Source organism: Peromyscus leucopus, chromosome 13, assembly GCF_004664715.2.
Source record: "Peromyscus leucopus breed LL Stock chromosome 13, UCI_PerLeu_2.1, whole genome shotgun sequence".
NCBI classification, from domain to species: domain Eukaryota; kingdom Metazoa; phylum Chordata; class Mammalia; order Rodentia; family Cricetidae; genus Peromyscus; species Peromyscus leucopus.
The window spans coordinates 32,407,060-32,425,485 of record NC_051074.1 but is presented as its reverse complement, the minus strand read 5'-3'; the positions used below and the strand labels follow the sequence as shown (position 1 = coordinate 32,425,485).

General features: G+C 39.5%; 1 protein-coding gene across 14 annotated transcripts in view; it reads right to left on the bottom strand.

Moving 5' to 3' along the window:
- Positions 1–18,426, bottom strand: part of Dock10 (dedicator of cytokinesis 10) — a 248,888-nt gene that overhangs the window by 43,933 nt on the left and 186,529 nt on the right. For all 14 annotated transcript variants that reach the window (XM_037210228.1, XM_037210229.1, XM_028884109.2 and 11 more), the window contains exons 27-31: positions 17,207–17,278; positions 10,392–10,538; positions 7,187–7,270; positions 5,359–5,455; positions 3,029–3,073 (exon numbers count right to left, since the gene is read on the bottom strand). In XM_037210228.1, the coding sequence (XP_037066123.1) occupies positions 3,029–3,073; positions 5,359–5,455; positions 7,187–7,270; positions 10,392–10,538; positions 17,207–17,278 (445 nt within the window). The remainder of the gene's footprint in view (positions 1–3,028; positions 3,074–5,358; positions 5,456–7,186; positions 7,271–10,391; positions 10,539–17,206; positions 17,279–18,426) is intronic.

Sequence of the window (18,426 nt, the reverse complement as noted above, 5' to 3'; positions counted from 1 at the left end):
ACACAGACTCGAATACTAACATAGCATGTAAATAGCTACAACCTAGCAAATGGCCTGTTCACATCACTGCAGGGGCTAAAACAAAAACGTGCGTTGTCTATAGGAATCGAGAAAGGTCTTAGGAAAAGAGGGCTGGACTGAGCTAGACCTTGGAGATTGCTAATGGTCTGGAGTTATTGTGGGAATATATGGAGGCACTGGAGATAGGGGAGGATGTTGGGAAAAGGGTAATGTTCATGTTCAATGGCACAGAGTTTCTGAAATACAGACAAGTATGTGGGAACAGACATGTGGGAAGGGTTAGTAAATACAGCGGCCTAAAGAGGAGGCATGGAAAATGAGTTTGAGATACTGGGGGTAGATGTGGAGAAACCCAAATACAAATTCTGTATCCAGTACTTAGGTCCACCTGTAACTCCAGTTCCAGGGGACCCAATGCTCTCTTTTAGTCTCTGCAGGAACCAGACACCCAGGTGGTACACACGTATGTACACACAGCAAACATTCTTAACACTTAAAAATATTCATCTTAAAAAATGATAAAATATGCCGGGCGTTGGTGGCGCACGCCTTTAATCCCAGCACTCGGGAGGCAGAGGCAGGCGGATCTCTGTGAGTTCGAGGCCAGCCTGGGCTACCAAGTGAGCTCCAGGAAAGGCGCAAAGCTACACAGAGAAACCCTGTCTCGAAAAACCAAAAAAAAAAAAAAAAAAGATAAAATATAAATAACCTATACAAGTTAATGGCAAAGCAAACAAAATGACATCCCAAACCCAAATAATCAGATTCGAAAGGTGGTAAAGAACTTGAATAAACAGTTTTCTAAGAAGGACATTCAGGTTCCCAGCAAGAGGATGGGAGAAGTGTTTAATGCCGCTAATATAACCAGGAAAATGCAAATCATAGTCACAATGAGCTGTCAGCTCATTCCTGTCAGAGTGGCTACTATTAGATGTCAAATGACAATGACTGATGAGGACAGAGTGGAGAAGCAGGAACTCAATACACTGTTCAAGTGGGTTTATATATTGGTGCAGCCAATGGAAAACAGAACAGGGCTTCCTCAGGTAAGTAAAGACGCAACCTCTGCATCACTTAGAATTACAACTTGAGGATATATACCCAAAGGAATTGAAATCAGAACACTTCTTTTTTCTTTTTTAACCAATACATAAGAGACATACTCTTATGTATATATGTATTAAAATTTCTTCAGGTGAACAAGGCAACATGTAATGTTTATATATGTACACACACACACACACACACACCACACATGCACACACACAGTGTTGCATAATGTTTTAATCAGCTGGTATATCTATCTCCTAAATATTTGTTATTTTTCTCTCATGAGAACATTCAAAGTCCTTTCTTCTTGCTTTTTGAAATGCATAGTACATTGTTGTTACCCACAGTTCCTCTACCATATAACAGCAACCAGAACTTCTACCTTCTACTGAACTAGAACTTGCTATGTTTTGATCAGCCTTTCTCCATAGCTCCCCTACATACTTCTGGAGCCTCTCAGAACCACCACTGTTTTCAGAATCACATACAAATGAGATCAAGTGTCACTTGTCCTTATTTCTGGCTCACTTAACTCACCAGAATGAGATCCAGTTCCATCCATCATGCCCCAAATGACAAGGTCTCATTTTTAATGGGAAAACAGTAATCCACCTTGCCAGATACATTTTGTTTGTTAGCAGTTGGAGCCCTAGGCTGCTCCCGTTTCCTGTCTCCTGTGAATAGTACTTCAGTGATCTAGAAATGCAGCCTTCTCAAGGACATAGCAATAGTACCTTTGCTTATTCACCCAGCAGTGGGATTGTTGGATCGTATAGCAGCTCCGTATTTATTTATTTATTTTGAGGGGCCTCCAAACTGTGTTCGCTTATGGCTTTACTAATTTACATCCCCACCAAGAGTGTACAGGGGTTCTTTTTTCTCCACACATCTGGTCAGCATCTGTCACTTTAGACTTTTTATATAAAATGAGTATCTTAAAGAAACATCTGCAACCCGATATTTGCTGGGATTTTATCCCAAAGATATGAAAGCAGGGAGGGATGTTCTGCTTTTTGCAAATAGTAGAGGAAACTGTGGGAAGTGAAAGCGAAAACAGAGACACCGCAGGATCTCATTGAAGATGTGAAAAAGTGAGCTCATGGAAGTATGCTGGAAAAGGGGTTGTGAGGGATGGGGAGATGAGAGAAGTGAGGCATCTTCCTCGCAGGGCAGAAACTCGGTGACAGGATGAATACATCATGAGACCAAGTATGTAGTGCTGAAATTGTAGTTAGTAGTAATGCATTGCCCAAGTCATATAGACCAAGTTGTCAGGAACAAATGTGCATACCTGGAAACTTTATTTTTTGTACATATGAGGAAAATTTCAGATGACTTGGGAAGCTAAAACTTTGGAACGCTTGGAGAACAAAATATAAAGAATTAAAGGTAGGGCATCAAATTCTATGTGACAAGAGAGAAGTTCAGATACGTATGCTGTGGGATGTTCTGTGTGTCAAATGTGTTGCTCTGATTGGTTAACAAATAAAACACTGATTGGCCAGTAGCCAAGCAGGAAGTATAGGCGGGACAAGCAGAGAAGAGAATTCTGGGAAGTGGAAGACTGAGGCAGAGAGACACTGCCAGCTACCACCATGACAAGGGAGATGTAAGGTACTGGTAAGCCATGAGCCATGTGGCAAAGTATAGATGATTAGAAATGGGTTAATTTAAGATAGAAGAAACAGATAACAAGAAGCCTGCCATGGCCATACAGTTTATAAGCAATATAAGTCTTTGTGTGTTTACTTGGTTGGGTCTGAGCAGCTGTGGGACTGGCAGGTGAGAGAGATTTATCTTGACTGTGAGCCAGGTAGGACCAGAAAAACTCCAGCTACATATGTGTTTGGATACACTGGTTCTATGTTAATACACAGGAGTTGGTAGAATCTGTGCTCATTAACAAGAGAATACAGCTATGGTGCTTATGTAGGTAACACGAAATATCATTATTTACCTGAGGCATGTAACTCTTGAATTGATTCTGAAGGTGTCAGAGGATCTAGATTTAGTATGAATAGAGAATAACTTCAGATACATACACACTCAGATACATATATATATCCAATAAATAGTTTAACTTATTGTAGAAATTTAAAACATTTCAAATTATTTGCTATTATATGACCATTTTCAAAAAAAAAATTAAGCTCTGCGACTCCCCAAAAGAAATTCATGAACAAAGTTATTTTAATTCATAGCCTTGTATTTGAGAGCGATGTTTTTGTACCAAAAATCTGCCCACTATGGAATATATAACATATTATCAGGATTTTTCTGTTTTGTTGACTGAGAATAAAGAACTGGAATTAAAATAACCAAACAAAGGGTTGATTCCCCTCCTCAATATCTTAGCCAACTTATCTAGCCAAGAATAACTGGGCATTAACTTAAGAAAAAAAGAAATTCTCTTCTTCCTCCCCACCCCTTCTTATTTATTTCCCTTTCTTGTTGGGGATCAAACCTCAAGTTTCACACATTCTAGGTGAGGACTCTACTACTGAGTTACATGTTAAGTACAAGCAAAAGGACATCCCAAACAGACAAAAAAAAAAAAAAAAAAAAAAAAAAAAACCCCACAAAGCCTCCCAATGCTACTGTCTGACCTAAGATTTCTACTCTTTTTTTTTTTTTTTTTTATTATGTATACAGTGTTCTGTCTGCATGTATGCCTGCTGGCCAGAAGAGGGCGCCAGATCTCATTACAGATGGCTGTGAGCCACCATGTGGTTGCTGGGAATTGAACTCAGGACCTCTGGAAGGGCAGCCAGTGCCCTTAACCAGTGAGCCATCTCTCCAGCCTGGATTTCTACTCTTTCTCTCCTCTATGGAATGCGTACAATATACTAGAAAAGGAATGGTATAGTGTTGATAGACCACATTAAAAATTAGAAGAGCATCATATTTCCGGGCCTGCTGTTGTAACTTCCCTTCTGTAGTGTCAGTGCAAGCTGCCATAGGTATGAGGAGGCTCTGTGCCTTCTCATTTTCTCATTTCTTGACCATTAACACCGCAGTGTCAACAGTGTCGGCAGCAAGGTACATCAGGTCTCTGACTCAATTTCAGTACTCTCTTTGTATTTTGATGCTCAACTAGTTTCTGATGTTTACATTCTCTTAGGATTTTTTTCCCATAGGCACATATGCATGCACATAGAAAGGTTTTAAATTTACAAAATAAATTAAACATCTTGTGCGCAGTATTTACATGTAATAATGTATATCAGATTTAGTAAATGAAATGGGCTCCATTCTTGCGTCTTCACTCAATCTTTTTCTCTCTCTGGCCTAGGAGTGAGAATATTTAATATTTTATTAAAATATTGGATACTGACTGAGATGGAATTTGGTCAGGACCACTCCTGCAAACTTTACAGTTAAGTGGCCCTAAGACACATGTTGTCAGGGCTTATATGGACAAAACCCATAGGCCACCATCCTTTCCCATGAGGCTTTGTTGTTATTTTTAAGAACTACAACTCCCAGAATCAAGGAAGTCACCTGGTCTTCGGGTAACCCTCCCTCCCTTCTTTCTGTCCTCCCTCCCTCTCTTCCTTCTTTTTTCCTTCCTTCCAACTTTCTTTTCTTCACACAACTCATTCTAGCAACTTCATTCTAATGCAATATCTATGCATGATATTTAATAATCTTCACTATAGTTATACTCAAAACCTTTTCCTTCCTGTCTTTAGATATCAAAAATCATGGAAATCTGTCCTTTGGAGCTAGTAGGATTCTAGGTTACCATTAAACCCTAAGTTAACCTGTAAGCCCCACCTGCCCGAAGACCAGGTGACTTCCTCCATTCTGGGAGTTGTAGTTCTTGAAAATAACAACAATGCCTCATGGGAAAGGATGGTGGCCTATGGGTTTTGTCAATATAAGCCCTGAAAACATGCGTCTTAGGGCCACCCAACTGTAAAGTTTCCAGGAGTGGTCCTGACCAAATTCCATCTCGGTCAGTATCTAATATTTTAATAAAATAGATTGCGTTAATCTGGTCAAAATGGTAGAACTGGTTTTTCTCCAGTGAATCTCAGGGTTAACAGTTACAATTCTTTTATTTATAATAACAAGATTCAAAGTTCTGTTGGCTTTCTCTTTGATGAAAAGGGGAAGAGAAATACAGAGTTTTAGTCATCAACCATATGGGGCAACTTCTTTTGGACTTTTCTCAGATTATTAGACTTTCATACCCAAGTTACATCGTTAGAATGGTTAAGGGACCTAGAGAACAGAGGCAGAACAAATGACCAGCCATCTAAGGACTTAGGAAGACATTGTTACCTGGGATGTTTGCTGATCTTATGGGGAGGCACAGGGGAATGAAGTGCTCATGTTGACAAACTTCTTGAAGAAAATCAAATTTATACTGGCATAAAGTCTGAAATAGAGGCAAACAGAATGTCTACTGTTTGTATATTAAGAATGTTCATAAATAGGCAAAAAGGCATGTGCTTCAATCTGACCCTTACAAAGAAGAAGTAATTTCTTATGACCACCAAGTAGTTCCTAGGTTTAACGGAGTCTGCTTCTTGTAGTCACACTCCTGATCTTTGTACACCACTCAAGGCCACCTAAGGAAAGGAGACCAACTGCCACATTCAGCTCATGAGAGAAAATCCCAAGTCACGCCTTTAGCTTATTTCATTATGTATTTATTGTGTCTTCACTCCTGTTGCATCATGTGAATGGAGCTCTCTCAAGCATCCAACTCAAATCACAGAACAGACTGTGATCAGGAGGAGGTGCGGTCCACAGTCAAGGAAGACAATGGTATGTATTATCTGAAGTGGAGTCAGCTTCACATGCCACTAGTTCTCAGTGTCATTCACTTCCCCATTTCCCCTTGCTTTTGCAGAAAGGTGTGTCTTTTCCATAATATCTGGATTTGGACAGTGAATCACAGCGTATAGACTTGGTCTAAGATAACTGTAATTCATGTCTTAGGACAATCACATCTGTAGGAATGTTTAGCATAGTTATAACAGTTTTATATCCTCTCTTATGTACGATAGATAATCATTCTTTAAGAGCGAGTTAGCTTGTCACTACTATATTCACTGCTATCAGCTCACAAAATATAAAAATACCCCTTTACCTAAGATTAAACTTCTATTTTCTGGCAACATCATTCAATGATGTACAGAATTGCCATTTCAAACAAGAACAGTATTTTATGTGCCCTTTTATTATGTGAACAAGTGTATAATTAAGTTATACACACTTTTAATTATTTTTCACTGAAAATATGCCACTTGATCTTCAGAAAAATATGTATGTCTAGTACAATTATACTTAAGTAAAGATTATTCACATTTTATGCATGATAGCAACACAACTGAATATTCTTTAAAGAAATAGTTAAAGGACCTTTGGGATAGAGCTAAGGCTATTCCTAGAATATAGTTTACAGATATGATTGCATCTACGAAAAAACCCAGAAAGATCTCGAATAAATAACAATGTGTATCTTAAGGTCTAAGAGAAAGAAGAACAAACTTCAAAGAACTAAATGACAAAAATAACAAAGGTCCAGGGAAGAAATTAATGAAATAGAGACTAAAAGAATAATACAATGAATCAATCAAACAGTTGTTCTTTGAAAAGATAAATATGATTAACACACCTTTATCCAAACTAATAAAAGAAAGAAGATACAAATTAATAAAATCAGAGATAAAAAGAAGATATGTACAATGTACATACAAAGCACATACATACAAAGTACCTAATACACATGCAAAGTACAATGAATGTAATATACAAAGTACAAAAATGTACTTTGAAATCCAGTACAATGAAATCCAGAAGATTGTTAGGGAATGCTTTGAAAACACAACCCTTGGACATCTAAAATAAACAAGTTATTAATCATATATTATCTAATATAGTTAAATCAAGAGAGTACAAGCAACTTAAACATCCATAACAGTCAATGAGACTAAAATAGTCATAAGAAGCCTGTCAACAAAGAAAAGTCCCAAACCAGATAGTATAGACCTCTTTTTATGACTCACTAAATGGATGATAGGTTAGTGTTCCACATGGAGATCACTTTAGTTAGTTATCATGCTGGATTTGGCAAACGATTACTTTCATCCCTGGTCCTTACCTTGAACTCACCAGAGGAGAACATGCTGATGTAATTGTTCACCATCTTAAACACGAATCCCCGGTCCATAAATGTAAAGCAGCGCTAAGAAGATAAAATTCCAAAGTCAAGTCTTTTTACTTGAGGGATTTTAGAAAAGATAATTGTATACTGAAGCAGTGTAATAAATAACTAAGTGTGATATGCGTTTCAAAAATCTATAAAGGATGTTAGAACACCCATCTGCTTATGGCAAGTAATTAAAACACCATAGATAGTATAAATGCCTGAAATTCCATATCCGCACCTATCGGCTGTTTAAAATATTGCTTGAAATCTCACAATGAGCTATTTTAGACTTTTTCTTTCATATAGAAAGCTGTCTACTTTTTAATTACTTGGTTACATTTTATTATTGTTTTTAGTACATTGATCCCAGAGTTGCTCGGGTGGAGACCATCTGCTACACACTGTGGGTGGGATGGGAAGTAGTAAAACAGGCCAGCAGTCTTTTCATTCTTAATGGCTTCCTTCAACAGGGGACTGTTCTTTATTTCTTCCAGGGAAGCATACATTTGAAGAAGAAAGAGAGAAGATCCTGCCATTTCTATCAGGGAGCTGTTTGTGTCTTGCTTTTTCTGTTGTCCAGATCCTGTTAACTTAGCCAGGAAGGTCTTAGGTCAAATTTATAATGGGCACGTTGATGGTTCTAGAATATGTTCTTTTCAGCATCTGGCAAAGCTACTGTTTCTATCAGTTCCCTTTTCACTCTGGACTCTGGTCCTGTAGCCCCGCAGTAGGAACTGGTTTATGATGACCAGTAAAAATGATTGTGGGGAAACATTCTTTTATTCCCCAAGTACAGGTTATTTAGCCAAACAGATTAGATATGAAGACCTTCCCTTGTAGAAAGTTGCTTAGCCAATTAATTTTACTGTTTAGAATGTTTTTAAACACATTTATTAATATTTGAGGTCCATCTTATATATTTAATTTTCAAATGGTTTTCAAAAGCTAGTTGAAATAAAACAGGGATCAGGCAGATGAAGAGGCAGCAGGACATGGACATTGAACAGGAAAAGCAACATTTGCCTTGACATTATGCTACAAAAGAAGAGCACTTGAACAGATGTGTGTCAGAAAGAGTTGAGACTCAGTTTGGTAGGAAAAGAAAAAGAAAGGGAAAAAACAGAAACGCTATACAGGTTGCTGAGCTGTGGGTCCGTGTAAGACTCATCTGCTTTAAGGAGAGAACAATAAACACACACAAGATTTTGGCACAACACTGTAAAAATGGTTCGTTTCATGATGTAGGTTGAGGGAGGGTACCTGATAACCCAGGGCATGTTTATACTCTCAAAGGGCTTCTTCCATAGAGTCTGTCCTTATGCTGACTGGAAAACAACTAGCACAATTATGGTCTTATTAAATACCAATAACTGACAGTTATTTATGGATTAGATCTGGAATGCCCCACCCTGATCTGAGCATCACGTCTTAATTAATCAGTACCCATGTTACCTTGTTATTTTAATGGTTATGGAGCCTTACCTTTGGGACCTAAGGCTTGGCTAGTGGGAGAAGGTTGATAGGGGTGGGACTCTGAAAGTTCTACCCTTGGCCTTCCTTCTCTGTTCTGTTTCCTTGTGTCAGCCATGTGAACAAGTTGCCACACACTCCTGACACCAGACAACAGTAGTTCTACTTTGCCTTCCCTCGGAAGATGGATCGTGACACTCTGAATTCAGGGGTCAACAAATCACTCCTTAAGTTGCTCCTATCAAGGATTTTGTGACAGCCAGGAGGAAAGTAAGGACTGCTCTGACTCACAGTATTTGACTACTGATGAGGAATTAGACAACCAAAAGTGGGAAACATTGAGAGCCTTCTTGAGGAATGGCCATTAACAGATTTCTGGGAGTACAAGAGATTTGTAACGCAACACCAAGGGGGCAGTGTTGGGGTGGGAAAGGTCAGGGCTCCTCAGTTCCTGGAATTGGGCCAAATCAAGACTTTCAATTTTACAATTTCCAAATCTGGTTTTTGCTCCTTTCTTTTTCGCTAGTATTTTTAACAATGATCTCAAAAGCATTTGTTGTCTTCTGTGTCAATAAATTATTAATAAATTAATAAATAAAATGTAATTAAATTAGAAGTGTGTGTGCTTGATGGATTTTGTGGACATTTATGATACAAAGTATAATCTTTTCATTCATAAATTTCTCGTGTGTGTGTGTGTGTGTGTGTGTGTGTGTGTGTGTGTGTGTGTAGATCAACCTGGAGTCTATGTGAAGTATTGTTATTGCTATTTTTAGCTATATGTGTTTATTATCAGTTTATGCTTTTTCACCATTACTGTTTACTTTTTCATCTTGGACATTTTCCATCGCCTCCACATGAGGTTTATACATAGACAGCAATAACCTTTGTATAAATACACTACAAATAAACACATTTTTTTTTAAACAAGCATCTAAGCCAAGAGTAGTATATATGGAGTCTCTTCGTTTTCTTAGAAAATTGCTTAGTCATCTTTTTTTTTTTTCTTTCAGTTTAGGGAAGAATACTGCAGAGGTTTCCTTAAATGCATTTTGCTTACAAGTTGGACTGGATATAAATTTGTTCACCCAATTTTCTATTCTGTCAAGCACTTCCAGTATGCCACCAGCAACACAAAATACTTTAGTCTGTGGGCCTTAAAGTGTGGTAGAAAATGTGAGTCATTTTCCTCTCTCCTTTACTCTCTTCCCTTTTAACACACACCATCTTTTCCTTCTACTTGAAAGGAAAAAAATATTAAAAATATCAAGGGGAGGGAATAGTAGAGTGTTGGCGCAGTGAAAGCAGAGATGGGGAATTGGGGAGAGAAGGATTTGAGCAGATAGTAGTTTGATGTGGATGGGGAGACCAGAGGACAGGGGAAAGGTTCACCAGAATGAAGTGTGCATGAAGAAGCTTTCTTGGAAAGCAATGATTTTGCAACCCACATTAAAAAGTATAAGAGGAGATAATAGAGCACATGTGATATGAAAGAGCCTCCGAGTTGGAATGAATATTAAAACATATTTTTTTTATGTAAAAATACAGAGGAGAAATGTAGACGTGGCAGTGTTCATCTTACCTTCTGAGCCTTCATCATAATAGAGAGTAAGTTAATGGCATTTAGGATGCTTTGCAGCCACTGTCAAGGGGACTTGAACAGAACTGTGCTCTCACATAGCTGTACCTTAAGGAATCTGGCGACGCTGTGGTTCGCCCTTTTTGTTTCCTCCATGGCGTCCTTGTATTTCCAAATCACATGGTCGCACAGGCCCATCACCAGATTGTCGAGTTCACTTTGGTAAGACTCAGGGAATCTTTGAGCTCTGGGAAGCTGAGGAAAGAACATGTTATTCATAATGTGGTGTGTGACTTACCAAGCTGGGACAAGCAAACTGAAAGACTTACATTTTATAGACCAGCAAATCAAAGGAGCTCTTTAGAAAACTTGAAAGCAGTAATAAAACTTAAAAGCCTCTTAAGTTTCAAGGTCATAATTCTATCATTTTTATTAAATGTTCCCTTCTAGCTTGACTGGTAAATTTATACTTTTACATTAAAAACTGTTAATCTCAAACACTCAAGCAACATGTGCAAAGCAAAATGTGAAAAATTTCATGCTCTCATATATTAATTCCTTCCTCTTGCCTCCAAGGAAATAACTATTAAACTTTAAATAAAATATATTAATTCTAAAATGAATATTATTCCAAAATAATTTCTAGTCAGACAACTCCATTGATCTTAATTTAGAATGATTTTTAAAATACAGGAATCCTCCCAATGGAAAAAACTATGAGTGCTAAAGCCTTAAAAGAGACATCTATAGCAAAGCCCCCTCCCCATCCAAGGGAGCATCACAAAAGAGAGGGTGGAAAGAATTTAAACCATGGAGGATTGGGAAGAGTGTCATGAAATGTTGCCACCCAGATAGGACATTGCTACAGCTACCGTGATCACACAATGGTTATAGGAACCTGTACAAGATTGGACCCTTGAGATATCAACATGGAGCGAGGACATGCCTTACTTAGCTCCCCAAGGAGCTAATGGCTGTTAGTGAGTGCTGGAGGAGGGTGTGTAATTTTGTCTAATGTTTTAGCCTATGGGAGACTAGATGGGAAGAAAAAGGGGTTCAGGGGAAAGTGGGGGGAATAAGAGAGGATAATGGGCAGGGGTGAGTATGGTCACTATATATCATATATATGTGTGAAGTTGTCAAAATGTAAAGAAATATGGTAATGACTATCCAGGGGATGGCTCAGTAAATTGGTAAATTGGCTGCTTTGGAAGCAGAAGGGGTTGTAAAGGCTGGACATGGTGGCTTGCATCTTCAACTCTATCACAGGGGGTTCTTGGAGCACTGAACTCCAGGTTTAGAAAGAGACCATCTCAAGAAAACAAGGTGGGGAGTAATTGATGTCAACCTCTGGCCTCCACATGAACTCACACACAAATGTTCCTGCACACACACATGCACTCACACACTCACAGACAAAAATAAAAATGTAGAAAATCTTAAAAAATAAGCAAATAACTGGGTGAGAATAGTTACTGGTCTGAAACAGTTTCTAACATGAGTTCTAGTCGGTCCTAACTCTATGGTTCCAGGATTTACCACAGATAAGAAATATCAAGATCCAAATAAATGAAAAAAATAAAAAAAAAAGAAATATCAAGATCCTTCTGAGACTAGATATAGAAGAGCTTTGCTGTGAGATTATATAACATATTTAATATAATTTTATGCCATGTTTGGAAGTCAGTATAAAAGGGGAAAGTTTGAGAAAGCTGAGCTGTCTCTTGGGTTTTATAGGCCTTTCCTATAAGGTCAATAAGATTCATTCATCTCTACAAGTTGGTTTTAGTGATTGTTGTCACCACAATTAGAGTTAGAGTGGATCATGTAATGTTCAATTACAAGCACACAGCCTTTCACACTGTAAGAACATGACAAAACACAACAAAACATGAGGGTTGTTATTACAGGGATCACTTTAAATGGATATTTAGTAATGGAACATTGGAGCTGACTTTCGTTTTTCTTTCCATAATACCACTTATAAGTATTTCGAAAGCCTCATCATTATTCCTTATATGTATTTAAAATTTATTGTTGAAATCATACAAATTGATAAAAAAAACCCCACCCAAGCTAATGAATCACATATACCATTTTCAATCTTCTCCATATATCTTGGGCAATAAGGATAAACAATTTATCATTACAAAGGCATCAGTCATTTATTTATGTATTATGTTTGTGTCTGTGGGGAGTGTTGTGTGTACTCAGGTATATATGCATATGTGTGTGTTTAGGGAGGGCTGGAGGCCAGGGATTAATCTCAGGTGTCTTCTTTAGGGGCCATTCTCCTTGTTTTGTGGGACATGATCTCCCATTGGGACCCGATGCTTGCTATTTACTATGTCTATTGGCCAACAGGCTCCAGAGAACCTCCCTGTCTCAATTGTCCAGCACTGGAATTACAAATGTATGCCACCACACCTGGCTTTATATATGGGTGCTTGGACTTGAACTTGTGCCCTTGGGTTTTGCAGAAAGCACTTTATTGACTGGGCCATCCCCTGTCTGAACAACCACTTGTTAAATAAACGAAACACATTTGTAGCTTCCTCATTGGGTGTTGTTAATTTCTGGACTCATGTATACCAGAGCTTATATTTTCTCCCCGGAGACATGTACAAATGCCATGGATTTTTGATATTCTCTTTCTTCCTCCCTCTTTATGCCTTCTGTTGAAATTCCCCCTGTGTTCTACTCCTACTCTTAGCCCAAAGGCATGTGGTGTGGTAAATGCACAAGGAACGTTTTCAACCATTCCCTGAATGAATATCAGAAAAGCTTGAGGTAAAGGATAGCAGAGACAGGGAGTGGGACTCAGAGGCTCCCAAACTGCCTGTCTGGAGAGAGAGAGGAGGACCTGGGCTTCGAGACAGCCAAGATCATGAGGGCTGGACCCAGGTATGGGGCATTTGGGAGCTTTGTTGGCAACAAGTGAGTGATGGGGAGGAGAAAGCTAGTCAGCTCCACGGACCTGCTGGTGCTTCTCAGTGCTGAGAAGACCTTTAGCAGATCCCAGGAATATGAACGTCCCCTAAATCGGAAGACCAGGGGCCACGCAGGGGTACTCTATCCAGCCACGTCACATCTCTCAGCAGACCAAATGAGGCATTGTACCCGAATCCCTCAGATTCCCCACACATTCTTGCTCCAGAAACTTATGACTAAAATTCCTTCCATGTGGAAAGCCACTCACTTCATAATTAAAAGAGAAGAGAAAATAAAACAAAATACGCAAACGCCCTGGGAGAAGTTTACTTTGGATGCTTTTGTGTCAAAGGATGACATCTTTTCCTAGGGAGACTAGTAAGGAAAACGGAAGGAGCTGGCTTCCTGCGTGAATTAATGTGAGGGCTACTGCTGAAGTAGGTGACGTAAAGGCCAACTGGGATCAGTGAAACATGAATTTCTGGGCACAATGGGCTGTCTAGATAGTTTGTTCTCAGTCTGTTCTGTGACCTATCTATGTGAGAAGATACGCATCAGTCACACTGGTAGCAGAATTTAGTCCAATCCATTCTCTTACAGCTCAAATAAACAGCCCCTGTCTAGATGTCCAGTGTCATTTTTACTACCCAGCACTTCAGTGGCAGAGCAGGGATTACAGCAGTGAGAGAGAATTTCGCATCCCCACAGGGCAGAATTTAGAGATAAGAATCGTTTTTATCTTCATGTTAGATTTTCCTCTTCTTTGGGGAAGGAGATGCTTATTTCTAGAAGAAGGAAAGCAGGTGTATCCAAAAATCAAAACAAAACAAAACAAAAAAAACACATACAGGGATTGGGGTGAAGATATTCACTGCTGCAGAGATGGATGAATAGCGAAGACGCTTCTCTTCTACCAAAGTCAAGGTGATGGTTGGAAAGTGCTGGGACCTGGAAGTGTGGGTAAGTGTTTCTGTCACTGAGGAAGGATCCCTGTGTGTTTTCTTAACCTTTAATGCCTATATGGTGTCTTCTATATCCCTCTAACCGTCAGCTCTTCTCATTAGAGAAGATGCCACAAAGCCTTGGTTTTGTAAGGAAATAGTCAAACTCTAGGCAAGTTGACCCAGCTGTTTCTTGGTTAAAAGGCCCTGACCTAACAGCTTCCTGGACCTAATCAAGTCATAGAGAACATACCACAGTTGGCTATGGAAACCAGGTAGCATCTACAAGAGCAACATGAAAGAGACTTAATATTGGACACCGAGGCTGTTTGATTTAAGGGACAGGATATAAAAGGGTTTGCATTAGAATTAATAGCTAAGAAGGTTTTTGAGCATGTAAGATTAAATGATAGGGAACTTGCTATAAGGCACTGATGGCTTTTCAGACCCAAGAAATGGATTTAACTCACCTGGAGTCAAATTTGTAAATGTCTTAGCTACTGTAGCAGAGGATAAGGGCTGGAGTAGAGATGTAGAAGAAAGTGTACATGAGGGAATTGCTGTTAACAGAGCCCATTGTGCCTGTTAGAACATGAAATTGCATAGGAAAGCACAGCAAATATTCCAATGAGCACAAGCCACCATCAAGGTGCTGGTACTACCATTACTGTCATGTTCCATGGTGTCTGGTGTGTGTTGGTAGCAGAAGCAGCCATAGTACTGACTCATTAACAGCCATGGAGATAATGGGTCACTCTAGTAACAGAGACCATGTGACGTGCTTGGCTAGGGCATTGTGATTAGTGGTAAGGCTATAGGGACATCCAAGAAAGCTCAACTCTGAGGGACTTGTAGAGCTGGATAATTCCATATGAAATTATAACAAAGAAGTTAGGGCCAGACAACTTGAAGATGGAGGTCTGTGTCTTTAAGTAGACACAATCCTGTCTCTGACCAGCGTTAACTTCTACATACAGTGCATATGAATTAAGAGGAAGCTGAGTAAGAGGAAAGCTTCCAAAACCTCTACCGAGTAACTTATATGCAGTGATGATTCTATCTATTTTTCTTCCAAAGGTCTTATGGACATTTACCAAGGCTATGAATGCTGGAAAGAGGAGGGCATTTGCATACTTCAAGCACTATTGAACACAGGATCTACATGATATTCCTAGCTCGAAACCCAAATCATCCTCATATCTACCCTGCTAAGAATGCAGACCTATAGGGACTGAAGATGGAATCTTGACTAAAGCTCTGATAACATTTAGATGGATGGGATGGGGTGTCAAAGAGCTACCCTAAGTCATTTACCTGGTCCCAAATGTGAAGTTTATATAGAAGAAACTAACATTTGGATTAAACATTGCACATGGAGGCCATGGTTTGGAGCTGTCTTTGTGAGGATGCCAGAGGGAGCTCTGACATTGACTGTCCCCCACCAGGAAGGCAAGTCAGGACAATGTCACTGATCTGCTGTGCCCACCACTGCAACACTGTCTGAATCTACTTCTGGTGGTGGTGGTAATGCCAGGTGGGGGTGCACACTGGTGTGTAGCAGGAATCTTAAAAGTTCTTATTAATAAAATCAAACCCGGAGCCAGGTATTGGGGTCAATGCTGGTAGATCAGAGAGACAGAACAAGCCATATCTATCTCACCTCGACGATCCTCAACTGGTCTTTTCTCCTCAGACTGGAGGCCTCTGAGTCCTCATCCAGAATGGGTCTCTGCTGAATTACTGCTCAAAAGCATGAATGCTTAACCAGCCAAAATCTCAACCACCCAAATGCTTAACCAGCCAAAAGCTTCTAGTTTCTGGTTCTCACGCCTTATATATCTTTCTGCTTTCTACCACCAGTCCCTGGGATTAAAGGCTGGCTTTCTGGGATTAAAGGCGTGTCACCATGCTTGGCTATTTCCAATGTGGCCTTGAACTCACAGAGATCCAGAGGGATTTCTATCTCTGGAATGCTAGGATTAAAGGTGTGAGTGCCACCATTTTCTGGCCTTTGTATCTAGTGGCTGTCTGTTCTCTGACCCCAGATAAATTTATTAAGGTACACAATATTTTGGGGAACACAATACCACCACACTGGTGCTCCTCTCTTGGCTCTATCCAAATGGAGGCCGAGAGAGGTGTGTGAGAACTCAAGGTATTCCCTTGGGTGCTCATGGGTTGGTTCTCATTCCCTGACTCTGTGAGTAATCACAGATCACATGCAGCGACCTTGGCTACAGAAATGGGGTTGCCAGAGATTCAGACCACTCTGGAAGGAGGGTCTGGGCCACACTCTCTGGTGGGTCACCAAGACTTTCCCAGCTCTGAGCTAGAGTAAGAGGACCTGGAATGGATTGTAGAAGAAGGGATGGTGAGCTTAGGTAAGCTTCTGAGGAGACTGTGATAGGAGCTGGAGTTAATTCCACCAACCCCCCTTCTTCTAAGAGAAGGCGATGGGGGATGTGAAGGAGCAGATTCATGACTGTGTGCAATGTGCCATCATAACTGTGGACTGTAGAAGCCCAGACATTTCCTTAACTAGTATAAAACACGTAAAAACTTGCTATGCCCCAGACCCAATCAATCACTCATGGCAAAAACGCATTATCTCAGCTTTTTCCATTCAGTGATGGAGCTGGCTGAGACTTGCCAGCAGGACCTGTGCAGTGTACAATTCCTCCAGCTAGCATCCTCGGCTTCCACATGATGCACTGGCCAGGCTGAAAGCTCCTTTAGTGCCAGGCTCATTTAAACCAACACCCCTTCCTTCTCCATTTTCTCTCATAGGTATCAGATCTGCCTACCTCTTTTTTTTTTCCATTTGTCCTTTATAATTACTTCTCCCCAATAGATTTTGCAATTGTAATTTTGTCTTAGCATCTGCTTCTGAATGGGCCCTTATTAACATACATGATCAGTTCTTGTACTTAAAAAGCAATTAACATAAATTGCTAAGGTTTTACACAGCCAATAAAAGTGGAACTAATGAGAACATGTTCATTAGTGTAATTGTTGGATGATATTACACTGCTATATTACCTATGATCTTACCTGAATTTTATTTGTATCAATCAAGTGCTGTGCCATTGATTTTAGAATAATTGCAAAGAAGAACCAAGAATGCTATAAGGGAAAACGACAATAAAAGATTTATTAATCTATGTAAAAATAATGATGATTATGATCTTTACAATACAATATTACTACTTTTTTTTACCTTAAAGTAAATTAGTAAATTAGTAAGTAAATGGACCAGGGCAGTAACACATTCTCTGTTACGTTAGGATGACATTTATCAAAGTTATACTTGTCATAGCTCACATCATACATTATTACGTACATTAGCTCCTTAATAATATCAAAAAGTTGAAGCTAAAAAGTGTACAGTTTACTTGAGATGACTTTTTGAGCATTTGTTCATGAAAGATTTATTCATGAATATTTGTTTCACTTAAGTTAACAAAACTAAAATAAAGCTTTTGTGATAGGCTCATCACTGGGCTCTTAATTTTGTGCTCATTTTGCTATGTGTTAATCATTTTCCCACCAATACTTACACGTTGAAAGTGTATTTACCTTTTTCTACCACTGAACACCACATAAAATTTGCTATTCTCTACCTATTCTCCTGAGACTACCTTTTTAATTCAACAAACCTCGTTTAGAGTCTCATTATGGAGACTCATTAGCATGGGGTCACATCGCAATACCACACTACATATTCAATCATCATGAATCTCTCTGCTGTACTACCACAGAGCAATTGAATCACATCCAGTTTCTGGCTAGTGCAATGCTGTGGTGACCCTTGTGGACCATCACCTTAAGTCCAAGAGATTGGCTTAGGTGAAGGGGACGAGAGGTTGACGTCCATTCTAAAGAAGCAGATGTGGCTTAATGAAGGGATCACTTCCCTGAAGAAATGAAAAAAGTGTCTGCTTGAGAGTGAAACTGAAACCCACACTATCAAAAGTGTTTAAGGAATCCAAGGCACACTGCAACTACCTCCATTTCCTATCCTGTCCCAAACTCATTGTACCAAATGTTCCGCCATTTGTTTCCATATTCAACAGATTCTCTCCATTCTCATGGTGGTCCACAGGCATGGCAGACTGCTCATGGCTTCTCTGACTTCATCTAACCGCTCCCATCCTTGCCCACAGTGGTGCTCTCAGACTCAGAGTTATCTACAGCCTTATTGAATAGGTAAGGCCTTTCCCACACCTACAGTGTTCTACTCTGAAATCCCCATGGCCAGCTCCCTTCCCTTT